This window comes from Aegilops tauschii, chromosome 5 (genome assembly GCF_002575655.3).
Source record: "Aegilops tauschii subsp. strangulata cultivar AL8/78 chromosome 5, Aet v6.0, whole genome shotgun sequence".
Taxonomy (NCBI): Eukaryota; Viridiplantae; Streptophyta; class Magnoliopsida; order Poales; family Poaceae; genus Aegilops; species Aegilops tauschii.
In genome coordinates, this window is record NC_053039.3 from 528,101,622 (window position 1) to 528,117,485 (window position 15,864).

The 15,864-nt window shown below is 47.1% G+C and overlaps 1 protein-coding gene across 1 annotated transcript; it reads right to left on the minus strand.

The window, feature by feature from the left end:
• Positions 1-12,972: 12,972 nt before the first annotated feature.
• LOC109741451 (protein SRG1) lies at positions 12,973-14,829 on the minus strand. Its single transcript, XM_020300539.3, has 3 exons — positions 14,422-14,829; positions 13,973-14,223; positions 12,973-13,879 (listed from the first exon to the last, which is right to left on the minus strand). Exons 1-3 carry the CDS (start codon positions 14,671-14,673, stop codon positions 13,318-13,320), a joined length of 1,065 nt encoding a protein of 354 aa, XP_020156128.1. The 5' UTR covers positions 14,674-14,829; the 3' UTR covers positions 12,973-13,317.
• Between the last annotated feature and the right edge of the window lie 1,035 nt (positions 14,830-15,864).

Genomic DNA, 15,864 nt, shown 5'->3' on the forward strand with positions numbered 1-15,864 from the left:
GGGTTTAAACCCGTAAACATCGAATCATACGATGGGACAACAGACCCTGCGGTATGGATCGAGGATTTTCTCCTCCATATTCATATGGCCCGTGGTGATGATCTCCACGCCATCAAATATCTCCCACTAAAACTCAAAGGACCAGCTCGGTACTGGTTGAACAGTCTGCCCGAAAACTCCATCGGAAGTTGGGAAGACTTGGAAGAAGCCTTCCTTGACAACTTCCAAGGAACATACGTCCGGCAGCCCGGAGAGTCAGCCAGGAAATTCTGGACTAGGTTCTTAATTAAAAAGAACCAAATCGTCGACTGTCCGGATGCCGAAGCCCTAGCAGCCTTTAAGCATAGCATCTGTGATGAATGGCTCGCCCGACATCTCGGGTAGGAAAAGCCGAAGTCCATGGCAGCCCTTACGGCACTTATGACCCGCTTTTGCGCAGGCAAAGATAGCTGGCTAGCCCGTTGCAATAATAATGCAAGCGAACCTGGCACCTCCGAAGCCAAGGATAGCAACAGCAAGCCCCGACGCAACAGACACAAGCGTCAAAACAATGGCAACCATACCGATGACACGGTGGTCAACGCCGGATTCAGTGGCTTCAAGTCCGGTCAGCGGAAGAAGCCGTACAATAAGAACAATTCGGGCTCATCCAGCCTGGACCGCATACTCGATCGTCCGTGCCAGATACATGGCGCCCCAGAAAAACCAGCCAACCACACCAACAGAGATTGTTGGGTTTTCAAACAGGCCGGCAAGTTAAATGCCGATAACAAGGAGAAGGGGTCGCAAAGCGATGACGATGACGAGGAGACTCGGCACCGAACACAGGGGGACAAAGAAGTTTCCCCCTCAGGTCAAAACGGTGAACATGATATACGCTACCCACATCCCCAAGAGGGAGCGCAAGCGCGCACTCAGGGACGTCTACGCGATGGAGCCAGTCGCCCCAAAATTCAATCCATGGTGTTCATGCCCGATCACCTTTGATCGCCGAGACCATCCGACCAGTATCTGTCACGGCGGGTCGGCCGAACTGGTCCTCGATCCAATCATCGATGGATTCCACCTCACGCGGGTCCTGATGGACAGTGACAGTAGCCTCAACCTGCTTTATCAGGATACAGTGCGCAAAATGGGCATTAATCCATCACGGATCAAGCCCACAAAGACTACCTTTAAAGGAGTCATACCAGGTGTAGAGGCCCGCTGCACGGGCTCAATCACACTAGAGGTTGTCTTCGGATCTCCGGACAACTTCCGAAGCGAAGAGTTAATCTTCGATATCGTCCCCTTTTGCAGTGGCTATCATGCACTGCTTGGACGAACCGCATTCGCTCGATTCAACGCGGTGCCACACTATGCTTATCTCAAGCTCAAGATGCTCGGACCACGCGGCGTCATAACAGTTAATGGAAACACGAAACGCTCCGTCCGCACCGAGGAGCACACTGCTGCCCTAGCTGCAGAAGTACAGAGCGGCCTTCTCAAGCAGAACTTCAATTCAGTGGCCGAACTCTCGAACACCGTCAAGAGAGTCCGGACTATTCTGCAGCAGGACAGCTCGGCTCGTCGAGAGCTCGATTAGCAATTTGGCCTCTGTCCCAGTCCCGATCAAGCGGCGGCATTCGCACACCGCGTACATAACTACGCACTCAAAATACCATGGGCATAGACGGAGGCATACCTACCTTGTGATCCACAATACGGCTCGACCGCTCCCAGACACATATACTTTCACTATTTCCTTTTTCTCCTTTTCAGGTTTCTTTTCCACAGGCCCTTCCTGGCGGCCTGATCACTGATCCTGTCAAAGGATAAATACACCAAGATGGCAAGAAGCACAGACGTACAGGGGAATTTCTAGGTGGTTTTCTTTAACGATCACTCTACCTGTTTTCAGGACCCACACGCAGCTCTCCCTTGGTTGTGGCATGTTAAATAGCCTGTTGCTTATCGCACTATTTGTATCCATGCGCTTTGACGTATTAATCAAGTTATAACGGAAACAATTTGCGGCCCAAATTTTAGGGCCCCAGCTTATTACCTGTGCTCCCTTTCTGTTTTCCTTTCTGTTGATAATCTTATCAGATAGCACCCGTACACTTTGGTATGTTTCACATTTGCCAGGGGCTTCATAGCGCCCCGCACTACGGCAACAAAGTCCGAACACTTTTTACAGTATAGTTCGGCACCCTGAATTTAGCACTATATGCATTGGCTCCGAATCATGTCTTTGGTCAATAGTTGGGTTGCCCGGCTCCTGTGCTTGCTACCTTACGTTCTGCTATATCGGCTAAGGTAGTAAAGGGAGAACTACTACGATTGTGCCCTGGTTTACCCGAAGGAGCGCCTCAGTAGAGAAAGCCGAAAACTAACGGTCATGATGCGGCGAGAGCCGGTCAGCTCTTCGGAGCTTTCAAATCGTTAGAGATTTTTTTCGCATTATGCGAGGGATCGGTACTTACCCGATCAGGTGCTTTCAGCATCCTAGTTCGAAAACTAGGGGCTGCGCCTACAATTTTTATTGTCAAACTCCTATGGCTAAGTGAGGGTGTTCAAGCCGAATAGTCTGATTGCCTGGTTCGTTGCGCTAAACACCTCCTTCAAGGACCAAACAATTGGATCAAGAGTGTTTAGATTACATCCCGAACACCCCCGTACTACCTACGTGGGGGCAGAAGCCGACGACTGGCCAACTCTCAGATTTCATACAATACGGCCACACAGGAGGTGAATTTTTTTCTAAAACAAATATTATTACATAACTACTTTGTTTCATCATACATGGCAGAGACAACATGAATGTATTCATTCAAAGATAATGTCTTTCGCACATTGCGTCGCCACAATGCGAGACCCCTCCAGGATGTCTCCAAAATATCGCTCGGGCGTGCGGTACTCCTTGCCCTCAGGCGGCCCCTCGGTCACAAGCTTGACGGTGTCCATCTTCGCCCACCAGACCTTGACGAGGGCGAAGGCCATGCACGCACCCTCGATGCAGACCGACCGGTTGACGACGTCCAGCCGAGGACAAGCATTCACTAGCCGCTTTACGAGGCCGAAGTAGCTGCTGGGTATAGCTTCGGCAGGCCATAGACGGATTATCAAATCCTTCATGGCCAGTTCGGCCACCCTGTGCAGCTCGACCAGCCGTTTTAGCTGATCGCTGAAGGGCACCGGATGTTCTGGCGCAAGATATTGCGACCAGAACAGCTTCTCCGTTGAGCTCCCTTCTTCGGCTCGGAAGAACTCCGCAGCGTCGGACACACTGCGTGGCAGATCCACAAACGCCCCTGGAGAACTCCGAATCCGGGTTAGTAAGAAATACTTCTTCTTCACATACTTGCTTTGCATACTAAACGCCTTACCCGCCGCGATCTTCTTGGCCTCCTGGATCTCCTGGAGGGCGCCCTGGGCTTGAACCCGGGCCTCTTCCGCGCTTCGGCGAGCCTTGGCGAGTTCGGTCTCTTGAGCCGAAACATCGCACTCCAAGGTCTCGCATTTTTTTCACAGCGTCCTGGAGCTCTTGCTGGATCTCGTTAAGCCTGGCCTTGAGCTTCTTTCGGGCGGCTTGCTCTTTGGCAGCTTTCTCCTCGGCTTCGGCCAGGGCCTTTTTAAGGGCCTCGACCTTGGTCGTCGCCCCTACACATATCATGACACTACGGTCAAAACACATCATTTATTCTTTCCAACTATATAGCGAGTCACTACATACCTTGTTGGTCCTCTAGTTGCCTCCTCGCTTGGCCGAGCTCCTCCTCGGCCCGCTCTAGTCTCTGCTTTAGTCCGGAGACTTCGGCAGTGTGTGAGGTCGCGGCCAGCAACGACGCCTGATTATTCACATAAGACACATTTAGTTAGTTTCCTGCGAAATTTAATTGATCCTCTGTCCAACTTTTCTTTCCGAACACTGGAAAGTGTCTCAGGGGTTACTGTCTATATTGGGACTTTTCTCTTTTGTGCCGCTTACCTCAAAACCTGTCAGCAGGCTGCTACAGGCTTTGGTCAGTCCACTCTTGACGGACTGAACCCTCTCAATTACCGTACCCATAAGGATACGGTGTTCATCCACAATGGAAGCGTCTCGTAGCGCTTCCAGCAGATTATCCGGTGCCTCTGGTTTGGACTGAGGTCACCAGCGGGATAGGCACACCTCCTTCTCTTGAAGGAGTCTGCTCGCCAGATTCCGGAGCCGTATAGGTCTCCGGAACCGTCTCCAGCTGGGGGCCGAACTGAACATGGCCCCCATCGCCAGTCTCCATGGGGATTTGCTTCCACATGTGTCCGGCGGCCGAGGTTTCGCCCTCTGGCGCCACCTTGACAGCCTCCTGAACCTCTCCCTAGCCTGAGAAGGTCCTTTGGGACATCGCCTCGTTGTCACCCTTGGCCTGGGGAGAGTGAGCGGCTGGCGGTGACTCGCTGGCCATCGCCTTTGAATCCAACGAACCTCCTGATGAGGATCGCTGGGAGCTGTCGTGGGCCGGACTGCAATAGCATAACTAAACATGTTAATACCATGAAGAGGAGAGGCCGGATACATGGATGTATACGGGTCTTTAGTGCTTACGATGCGACCAGGGGCTTGCTTCGGGGGGACGCTCTGGGCTGCTCTCGACGTCCCACTCGGAGTTATCCGCGAGGGGGCCCTTCCCCCTCCTGGGCGCCTCCGCCTCCAGATTTGTGGAGACCGCCCTCTTCTTCCTCCCCCCATCAGGGGGAGAGTTGCTTTCCTCCTCCTCCTCGTCATCATCTTCGGCGGCGGAGGAGTGAGTCTTGTCTTCAGACATCACGCCCGAAGCGCCCTTGCGGCAGGGGCCACCCCGGCCCCCCTTGGCCTTCTTCTCCGGCGGCTGGTAGGGTGCCGGGACCAGCATCTTCGCTAGGAGCAGGATGACTGGTTCTTCGGGCAGCGGAGCCGAACATTGAATCCGCTCCACTTTCTCTGTCCATACCTGAAAGAATAAATCAGTAAGGTTTAGTTACCCTCCATGAACAAGCAAGTAGAGGGTACGCCTTGAGACGTGGGGGCCTTACCGCATTGGCGGGATGGGCAAGATCGTGCCCACGGTCCGAGTCTATGGCCGACGGCTTCTCGTCGCCCTTGAAGAGCAACTTCCAGGCATCCTCTTGAGTGGTTCCGAAGAGCCTCACCAAGGTTTGGTGCTTCTCCGGATCGAATTCCCATAAAGGGGAAGTTCGGCTTTGGCAGGGGAGGATCCGACGAACTAGCATCACCTGGATCACGTCGACGAGCTTGATGTTTTTGTCCACCATGCTTTGGATGCGCGTTTGCAGCGCTATCAGCTCATCCGACGCAGACCAATTTGGGCCCTTCTCCATCCAGGAGGTAAGCCGCATTAGAGCTCCGGACTTGAATTCGGAAGCCGCGGCCCAGGTGGCGTCGCGGGGCTATGTGATATAGCACCACAGCTTCTACCAGTCCCTGACAGTCTCCACAAACGTGCCTTTGGGCCATGTGACGTTGGGCATCTTGCTCACCATGGCTCCTCCGCACTCCGCGTGTTGGCCATCCACCACCTTCGGCTTCACGTTGAAGATCTTGAGCCACAGTCCGAAGTGGGGCTGGATGCGGAGGAAAGCCTCACACACAACAATGAATGCCGAGATGTTGAGGAAAGAGTTCGGGGCTAGATCATGGAAATCTAGCCTATAATAGAACATAAGTCCACGGACGAAATGGTGGAGTGGAAACCCTAACCCGTGGACGAAATGAGGGAGGAACACCACCCTCTCGTTGGGCTTCGGTGTAGGGACGACCTGCCCCTTGGCCGGAAGCCGGTGGGTGATTTCTTTCGCCAGATACCCGGCCTCCCGAAGCTCGGCGATGTCCTTCTCCTTAACGGAGGAGGCCATCCACTTGCCTTGCCCTCCGGATCCGGACATGGTGGAGTGCTTGCTTGAGGTGCAAAAGATGAGAACTTGGGCGCTGGAGCTCAAGGATGGAGGGGCAGAGAAAGAGAGAAGGCGTGGGTGAAGAAAGGGAATCCTTATCCCCTTATAAAGGCAGCGAATATCGAATGCCTCCCCACTCGCCTTAAAACTCGCCTATTCCCAAGGGCTGTGCAAACGACACGGTTGGATTACCCACGCCCGTATAGATGAGAATCCCGCAATAAGGGGACACGATCTCTGCTTTGACAAGACGTGCCAATGGAAACCGCGTCTTGAAATAATGACCGGGCAGACGTGATGTCATCTTGCAAAAAGTTGTCAGCGGATGGGACTCGTGAAATATTATACTCTCTACGGCTGTGTGTGTGGTACCTGTGTTGCAGATCCCGACACGTTCGTTTCGTCCGAAGACTATCTTGGAGTATTCGGAAAGGGGAACCCGCCTTGCAATGCCGAAGACAATCTGCGCACCGGACACCTCATCATTGAAGCCTGGTTCAGGGGCTACTGAGGGAGTCCTGGAATAAGGGGTCCTCGGGCGTCCGGCCTGTTGGACATGGGCCGGACTGATGGGCTGCGAAGATACAAGACCGAAGACTCTCTCCCGTGTCCGGATGGGACTCTCCTTGGCATGGAAGGCAAGCTTGGCGACCAAATATGAAGATTCCTTTCTCTGTAACCGACTTTGTACAACCCTAGTCCCCTCCGATGTCTATATAAACCGGAGGGCTTAGTCCCGAAATATATACAGTCATACAGGCTAGACTTCTAGGGTTTTAGCCATTACGATCTCGTGGTAGATCAACTCTTGTAATACTCATATTCATCAAGATCAATCAAGCAGGAAGTAGGGTATTACCTCCATAGAGAGGGCCTAAACCTGGGTAAACATTGTGTCCCCCGTCTCCTGTTACCATCGACCTTAGACGCACAGTTCGGGCCCCCCTACCCGAGATCCGCCGGTTTTGACACCGACACCCGTCTGGGTCGAAATTTTGTTACCGGACAGTGACCAGGCGGCCTGCCCGGGCGTATGAGGTGGTTTGAGGCACCCGACTGTAGATTCTCTTAGATTGCCACATGTGTTTTTGTGTGGTTGTATATGTGTGGGTATATGGATATGTGGATGAATGTTGCCACCTAGTTCCTCAATATGTGTTTTGGTAAGCATATGTATGGATATGTTGTTGAATGTTGCTATGGTAAAGCTTGAATGTAAGAATATGCTAATGGTGATGATTAGGGTTAGGTAATGGTGATACTTGTGGTTTTGTAGCAAGAACTAGGTTTAGGTCACTCACTAACTAAAAGGATCGATACAGTCAACTAGAGGGGGGGGGGTGAATAGGAGACCACAAATTTTAATCTTGTCGTTTTTTAAGGCAAAGCGGATAAAAGAGTTCACTAGATATGCAACTAGGTGAATGCAACCTATATGTCAAGCAAGCTGCAAGAAAAAAAATGCTAGGCAACAAACTAATTAGCAAGCCAACAAGCAAACAACCACAAAGTAAGGTGCGGGAAAGGATTAACCACAAGTGAGACGAGGACGCGGATTTTAACCCGAAGTTCACTCTTCCTTGGGAAAGAGCTACTCTCCGTTTGGAGCGGTACTGGAGCCAAAGCTTGCGGAACGCCACCGAAGGCTCACCGTATTCTCCTTCGAGTCACCCCCAACGGATGAGCCTCAAATCACTCGGGGTTGGTCTTGAAGGCTACCACCACACCTTTACAAACTTCTCCGGAGCACACCACAAGCAAGGAAGCTTCCGGAGGAACCTCTAACCGCCTAGGAGCCCAAGCTCCAAGAGTAACAAGTCAATGGGGAAGAAATGTTGCGGGGAACGCGATTTGGTTTGGTCAAGTTGTAGACCGGGTCTTGCTCTCCCAATCCCCAAAGTTTCAACAAGTTTGGGTGGAGGGATTGAGAGTATTGAGCAAAATGGGGTGTAGCAATGGTGGAGCTCAACAAGACATTAGGGTTGAGGGTTGGAGGTGGAAGAAGGCCCTATATATAGTGTTCTTGAGCTGGTGGGGATTTCTGCCCGTTGGACCCCGTGCGCACGGGCTAAGTCAGCCCCGTGCGCACGGGGTACTCAGAGACTATCACACCACCCCGTGCGCACGGGGGGGGGGGGGGTCAGAAGACCCCGTGCGCACGGGGTACTCAAAGAGTTACGTAGTACCCCGTGTGCATGGGGGTCAAAAGACCCCGTGCGCACGGGGTACTCAGAGAGTTACGTAGTACCCCGTGCGCACGGGGGTCAAAGGACCCCGTGCGCACGGGGTACCCAGTAACTTTCTGTTGCAAGCTTTCTGAGTACCACAACACACACACTAGGTTCTTTAGGTGGTCGGAGTGGGAAGGATAAGAGAGTAAGGCTCGGCAATGGCATTCCCACACGACTTTCATCCACACAAACCCCTCTTAATAGTGCGGTCTTTCCTACGACTCGAAGCAAACCAAAACTAAAACCTTCGAAGCGTCAAAATACCACGCCTTTGCCCTTTTTGAAATGGGGGGGGGGGCGCACACCTCCATCGAGGGCACTTAGAACCAATATCCTGAGATAAACTTAAGCAACCGATATTAGTTCAACTAACCACATTTTCATCACACCAAAATATAGTATAAGTGCCACTTGCACTTTCACTAACATTCTCGCTGAATAGTCATGTAGGATGGACAACATTACCAGCATTGAGAAAACTTATGAGGCGGCAGAAGAACGTCGACGCCAACTCATCGAGGCAGAGATGAACATGCGGGTAAAGAGTTGTGACAAGGCGTATGCAACTACAAGGGAGTTAAATCTGCATTAGTTCCCTGAGTACCCTCCAAAGGTCATCGCTTAAAAAGAAAATAATCTTCGTGAGCTTGAGAGGAAGGAAGGGGATTGTAGACACGATCTGAAAATGCAGATCACATTTCCCGCTAGTAGGGAAGAATTTGATCCAGTTGACCTGAAAAGGAGAGGGCAGATCATTGGGTGGGCAATCAAGGAATGAGCGTCACCGATACCTACCCATGCTGTTCGTTGGTATTGGATTCGCAAAAGAACGAATGTCGTTAGTTGCTGGCCACGATCCAATGATATTTGATTGGAGCCCATGCCATATTGTGAACAGGAAATTGCAAACAACAAATTTTCTAGGGAATAGATGCAGCGAGACCCCCTTTTGGATGCTTCGAGATTGTTTGAACTCCTGTGATGTTTTATGTCATTTGAACTCCAAGATGTCGTATGTCATTTGAACTCTATGATGTCGTATGTTATTGGAACTCCCAAGATGCATGCCATTTGAACCAAGTGATATTGTATGGTCCCTTTTGAGCTCGAAAATGTTGCATCTCCTTTCAACTTAGCGATTCCTGTGGAATTAGTTGAGATGAAAAATATAAAATTGTAACGGGTAGTTAACTTGTGCAAGCAATGTCGCGACCCTACCACCATAACCTCCGGTGGTAAGGTCCTATAGCATACTGCCAGGAACCTTGGCGGTAGGTTCCCACGCCCTACTGCCCCCAAAAAACTAGTACCATTTCACTAAAATTTGAAGCCATACCGCCAGGGCCTTGGCTGCAGGGTCCCATGCCTTACCACCCCCCAAAAAGGCAAGCAGGTTCCTGTACCATTTCAATAAAATTTGAGGGCCTACCGCCAGGGACCTTGGCGGAAAGGTCCCATGCCCTACTTCCCCCAAAACACACACACAAGTTCTACTACAATTTACCTAAAATTCAATGGCCTACCGTTAGGGACCTAGACAGTAGGGTCCCATGCCCTACTGCCTCGAAACAACACACGTAGGTTCCAGTACCATTTCAAATAATTTGAGGCCTACCGCCACGGACCTTGGCTGTAGGGTCCTACTACCTACTGCCGACCTGTTTGGCGGTAGGGTTTTCGAGCACAAATAAGTTTTTTCAGACGAGTAATTCATGACGTAGGACTCAAACAATTCACAAGTTCATAGCACACAAATATTTTTAATGCAAAATAGTTCATCACAAGTTTTTTTGATAAAGAGTTCGTCACAAGTTAATGAAATAATGCATAAATAGCCAAGTTCATAACAAAAGTAGTTCATGACAAAGTTCATAACACATGACATGCACCAGAAGTTCATGACAGAAAGCACAACTCAAGTTCACGATATAGTTCACAACTTCTTGACATAGTTCTCAAACATTAGCACAACTCAAGTTTCTATTGAGTCACATGGGGCCATTGCCCCTTCTTGTCGCGTACCTCATCCTCCACCTGTGCAAGGCGAGCCCTTGCAAGCTTTTTTGCCCCCTTATCTTCAAAATCCTTTCACATTTTTTTAATAAATTTGGAACTTGTTTGAAATCCCAAAATTACTTAAGAAAGCAGAAGAAAAAAATGAAATAAAAAATAGGGCACCCCGCACATGGACTGACCCAAAAGGGCGCAGGAGGGGGGGGGGGGTGCGTGCTGACTCGTTTGCCAGCGCCTAGCGCACCAAATAGGAGGGACGCGACTATGTGTTGCTTATAGTGAGGACGAACAAGGTCTTGCCTGAAGCGGGCAATAATGGGCTAGCCCAGCGCGCTAGGGGTCTATAAGCCTTAAGCACTTGTTTATTTTGCATTTTATTTTTGTTTTTTGCTTTTGTTTTTTTACTTGTGTTACATTTTGAAATATTCTAAACAAATTATTCGGGACGGAGGAAGTAGATTATAAAAATTACTTTACATAAAAATTTGAATAAATGTTAGTCATGCATTTGAAAAATGTTAAACCTGGATAGAAAAATATTAAACTTGGATATAAAAATGTTCTAATGTATAAGAACAATGTACAATGTGTATAAAAAGAGTAGACATCGAAATATATATGAAACAAATTATTGAACATGTATGATTTTTTCCCTGATGCATAAAAAAATATTTACATGGTGTATGGGAAAATTTAGGCACCAAAAATAATTTAGATTTTTTAATCATGTATTAAAAATGTTGAACGTGTATAAAAAAATGTTTCCGGTATACATAAAATACTTGACATCAAAACATATGTAAAAATGTTCATCACATACTTAAAAAATGTTAAACATGTATAAAATATATGTTCAATCTATATAGAAAAAGCAAGCATCAAAAATATATTTGAAAAATGTAAATCACGTGTTTAAAAAAATGTGAAACATATACAAGATTATTGTTTCAGATGTATACGAAAAATGTACAACGTGTATGAGAAAATAGTAGACATAGTAATATATATTTTAAAATAGTTAATCATGCATTTTAAAAATGTTAAACATGTATAAACAAAGTCTCATGTGTGTATACAAAACTATACATTGTGTGTGAAAAAAAGTAGACATGTACTGAAAAACCTCAAAGAAAACCAATGAAAACTGAAAAAGAAACAAAGAAATTCAAAGAAAAAAGGAAAAAAGAGAGAAACCCTAAACAATGAAGAGAACCGAAGAAACTGATCCGAAACAGTATAACACAGTGAAAATTGAACAAGTCTAATGAGAACTGAAAACAAAGCAAAAAAAAAAGTAAAGGAAAAAGGCAGAGATGATGATATAAAAGACGAAAAACCGAGAAAGAAAGAAAAGAAAGAAACAAGGAAAGAAAACGAAAAAAAACTGGTATAAACACAAAGCTAAACCAAAAACACTGCAACGCAGTGAAGAAAGGTGCTACAATAACGGGGTAGCCCTATTCTGTAGCGAGACGGCGATTACGGGCTGCATTTTGCTATAGGCGAGATATACGGCCGGCGAAATAAGAGATTGCGAGGCAGTAGCTTTCCTCGCCTGAAGGCATCCGATTCGTGGCCTGCCCCAGTAGCGCAGACGTCACGCCCGTTTTTTCTTTTCTTTTCTTTATCTTATTTTTTATTTTCCTATTTTTCTTTTAGTTTTTATATTGTTCATCACACATTTAAAAAATGTCAACCATGTATTTGAGAAAATGTTAATGGTGTAAATAAAATTGTTGCTGATGTAGACGATTTTTAAAAAAAATGTGTATTAAAAAACTAGCAATTAAAACATGTATTTGAATTTTTTTAATAATGCATTAAAAATGTAACCTAGTATAAATTTTTTGTTAGTGCAGTTTTAGTAAAAAATTGATAACTTTCAGTAAAGTGTTGATACCAATATAAATAATATTCTTGTGTTTCAAAAAATGCACACGAACTTTAAAAAAATGTGTGTACAATGTCAAAAATTGTTTACGTAATGTAAAAAATGTTCATTTCCATTAAAAAATGTCCATGAAATTTTCGAAAATGTTTATACAATGCAAAAAAAGTGTTTGCGTAGTTCCGTAAAAAATGTTTATTTCCATAAAGAAGTAAATCATGTATTTGGATATTTTTTTGCATGTATTTGAATAAATGTTCAAAACATGTATTTTGAAAAATATATATCAGGTATTTGAAAAATGACCAACATGTAATGCTTCACGTGTGCTCTAAAAATTTACCTTGTTACTGGTAAAAAAGTAGACATGCGTTTAAAATTAAAACTGGTGAAAACCTACAAAGAAATAAAAAAGAGAAAAAAATTCAAAAAATAGGAAAGAAGTAGAATAAAACCAAAGTATAACAAAGAAATAATTGAAAACCAAAAAAACCAATGGGAAAACAGATAAAACCAAAGGAAAAGGAAAAAAATAAAACCGCAGAAAACTGGTGAGAAAACAAAAGAAAAGAAAAAAACATTGAAAACATGACCTTTTTTTTGAGTTGATAGAAAACAGGAGCTGAACAAATCTACATCTCGCAACAAATCCGCGCGACTGGCCGACCAGCTTGTCGTCGTTTGTTGGCGATTCATATTTGAAATCGGTACGGGTGACATATAGGCCCTGCAGGCCCGGATGAGCTGCCCGCGGCGAAGAGTGCTTGTAGAAATTGGGTTTCTACAACTAGTTTGACTACCATAAAAAACTAACTTTTCTTTGTGGTTTTTTTTGGGGGTAAAACTACGTTGGCTTCAAACTGAATTGTATTTTTGACAGATATACTTCCTTTTGTAACCTTATACTCATCTTTTGTGTGTGTTTGAAATAGTCCCTGCAATATATTGCTTCGAAGATGGTACATAATACGCCTGGCCTGAACAAGGACACGACATCGAGAGATGTTGATGTATACGGCTAGATTATTACATACAAAAGAAAAGAACGAAAAATAGAAATCAACAGTACAACATGTCATCACCGTAGCGAACAACAACATGCACAAATAATAATCTTCGGAACACAACTGAAACCAGAAGAATTATTAAACATGCAAGCAAAATAGATGCATACATTTCCAACCTTGTCTCCGTTTGTGGTTCTTCGGCCCGGCATGAATTTCATATAGCATAATTGGACTCATGAGCCTCTCATAGGCAATGGAGCTTGCGCTATATCTTGAGGCTATCGACAATGTTTGCCCTTTCAGTCAGTGCCTGAAACTGGCGATGCACATAGTCATGTTTCTCAATAGAAATGTACCGTGCCACCTCCGCAAGCTCGGGGAGCGGTTTCACCATCCCGGCGACACATGCATCTTGGAATGTGGCGATGGTGGTTCGGTCTCTCTCGGCATCGACGAGCACCCTGTGTTCGACACTCTTGTACCTGCCGTTGGTGAGGACCTCGAGGATGTCACCTACGAAGACGGTCAGGGACCCCGGCAATGGCCGCACGGGGAACCACCTGCCGTCATTGCTAACCTGTAAGCCAGGCGTGGCGTCCACCTCCAGGACTATCGTCAAAAAGAGGCCGTCCGTGTGCGGTGGGATGCCGATCACCTTATCGGCGTTGTGCCGGCACGGAGGGTAGTGGTGGAACACGATGTTCTGGATCTTGCCCTGGACGGTTTCGAGAAGCGTCTCTGGTTTGATCCCAAGATCAATGGCCATGGACGCCATGAGAAGGCTTTTCAACTTGGTCATCTCTAGGGAGTACTTCTCAACTGCATCCCTGTTACAGCAAATCATTTTTTTAGGAACAAGTACAACATAGACGACGCACACACAAAAACGTATGTATTCTTATGTTTATATGTGTACTCACCTAAATGTTGGCAGCTCAGTAGGCCACAGGTCCATGTTTCTGTGGCCGATTGGCTGCGTTCCGAGGAGCAGAGACTCTGCCCAGTCCAGCTTACCCGTGGACGTGTTGAAGTGATGACCAAACCCTTGGAAGCCATCTTCTGCCTTGACGATCCCCACTGCTTTCTTCTTCTCCAGTGGCAACCTGAAGAACTCTCGGGTGCTATCCTTCACACGCTCCACAACCGTCTCGTCGACGCCATGGTTTCTTAGCTGCATATAATATTGTCAGGAGTAACAATTTGTCGATGAACTAAACAATTGCAACTAATATATTTTGACGATGTAATGGTCAGTGTCGATCTTGGACGTTGTACTCTTTTTTTCTTCTTAATGATGAATTACATGAAGCTCTCCAACATGGTTTGGGAAAAACTGCACAAGAAATTGATGGATTAATTAGCTACTGACCTGGAAGAAACCCCAGTCCCGGCATGCAGCGCCAAGCTTGGCGATCTCCTCTGGTGACCCATCCAGCAGGCTGGCCATGTCTAGGACGGGGATAAGCTTGAGGCTCTCGTCGTCTCCGACGACAGTGCTGCCCCGGCCGGCGGTCTCGTCGGGCCAAACGTACCTGTCGGGGATGACGGTGGAGCCAGCGAATGCGGCCGCGGTGGCGTCCGTGATCTCGTCCCTCAGCATCTTCTTGGCGCTAGCCTCCATTGATCGCCTGCGTGTTCAAGCTTCTCCTCTGATGTGTTCTATTATAGCCTGTGTCGAGGGAGGGTAGTGATCCGTGTGGCTGTGAAATGTGAATGACAGTAAGTTAGGCACGAGTTGTTGGGAGAAAGGTTTTGCCTTTGCCTTTGGTGGATTGTAGTACGGTGTAATAGGAAATATCCATGCAGAGCGCATGCTGCATTTAAAAGAGTGGCAGTTTGGCTCCATCATCCACTACTCCATACACAAGATCACGTTTTAAGAACAAAAGTGAGGCATGCAGGTTGGTTAGTTGGCTTAATCCATTACCGCAGCATGTATAGAGTATAGACAGCACTGATTACAACAAAAGCACTGGGCTGAATAGCTTGGTTTGTTTTAGGAGAAAAGGCAAAATACCATCCTGTCCACCCAGTGGCACAATGTTGCATCGAGATCCGCAAATGCCATGTTGGAGAAAATTTTGAGTATTGATTTTCTATGTTTTTGAAAACTGAAAGGAAAGCGGATGAGAGCTGCCCCAGTCTACAGAGCGCTGGTGAGTGGTGAGAGGCACAATGGCCCTAGAATGGTGTAGATCTCCTGCTCACTCGGCCCCAGTTTTGACCTTCTGCTCCTGGTTCATGTTTTTTTTAAACAGGTTAATGTCCTTGGTAACACTGATCCATGCAGGAAAATTGCTGCCCGGGATGGAGATATTAAGAGCAACTTAAGTAGAGTTGTCGTATTGACAGGCTCCATGTCGCATTTGGAGGGCGCTTCATATGAGTATGGAGGTTGTCGAGGGAACGTGCGAACATAGATTCGCCAAAACGTGGCCTTTATATTATTTTTCTTGCATGTGGGACCTGTTTGACATTGCCTACTGTTAGAAGGGATAGAGGGGGATTGGTGGAATTGTTCGATGTATTGCTTGAGCCTCGTGGGCATATATATAGGAGTACATGATCTACTTAAAGTACAAGGCAAGCCAGAATATTTTCTAGTCTAACCCATGTTTCCTAATACAATCACGTTACTCAACATCCCCCCGCAGTCACAACGGTAGAGACGCAGACGGTGAGACTCGAGAAGAATCCGAAGGCAAGCCGACGGACATCCCCCCACGGTCGTAACGGTCGACGCATCGCGGAGTCGTGGCTGGAGTGGAAACCAACGAGGTTGCTCAAGTAGGCGGTAGCCCTTTGTGCCATT

What these genes read in the sequence shown, in the direction of transcription:
- LOC109741451 (XM_020300539.3), bottom strand. Translation starts at nt 14,673, where the DNA reads ATGGAGGCTAGCGCCAAGAAGATGCTGAGGGACGAGATCACGGACGCC. An exon ending in GGGACTGGGGTTTCTTCCAG is followed by an intron (nt 14,224 to 14,421) that starts GTCAGTAGCTAA and finishes TATTATATGCAG; the next exon opens with CTAAGAAACCATGGCGTCGA. An exon ending in ACTGAGCTGCCAACATTTAG is followed by an intron (nt 13,880 to 13,972) that starts GTGAGTACACAT and finishes TTGCTGTAACAG; the next exon opens with GGATGCAGTTGAGAAGTACT.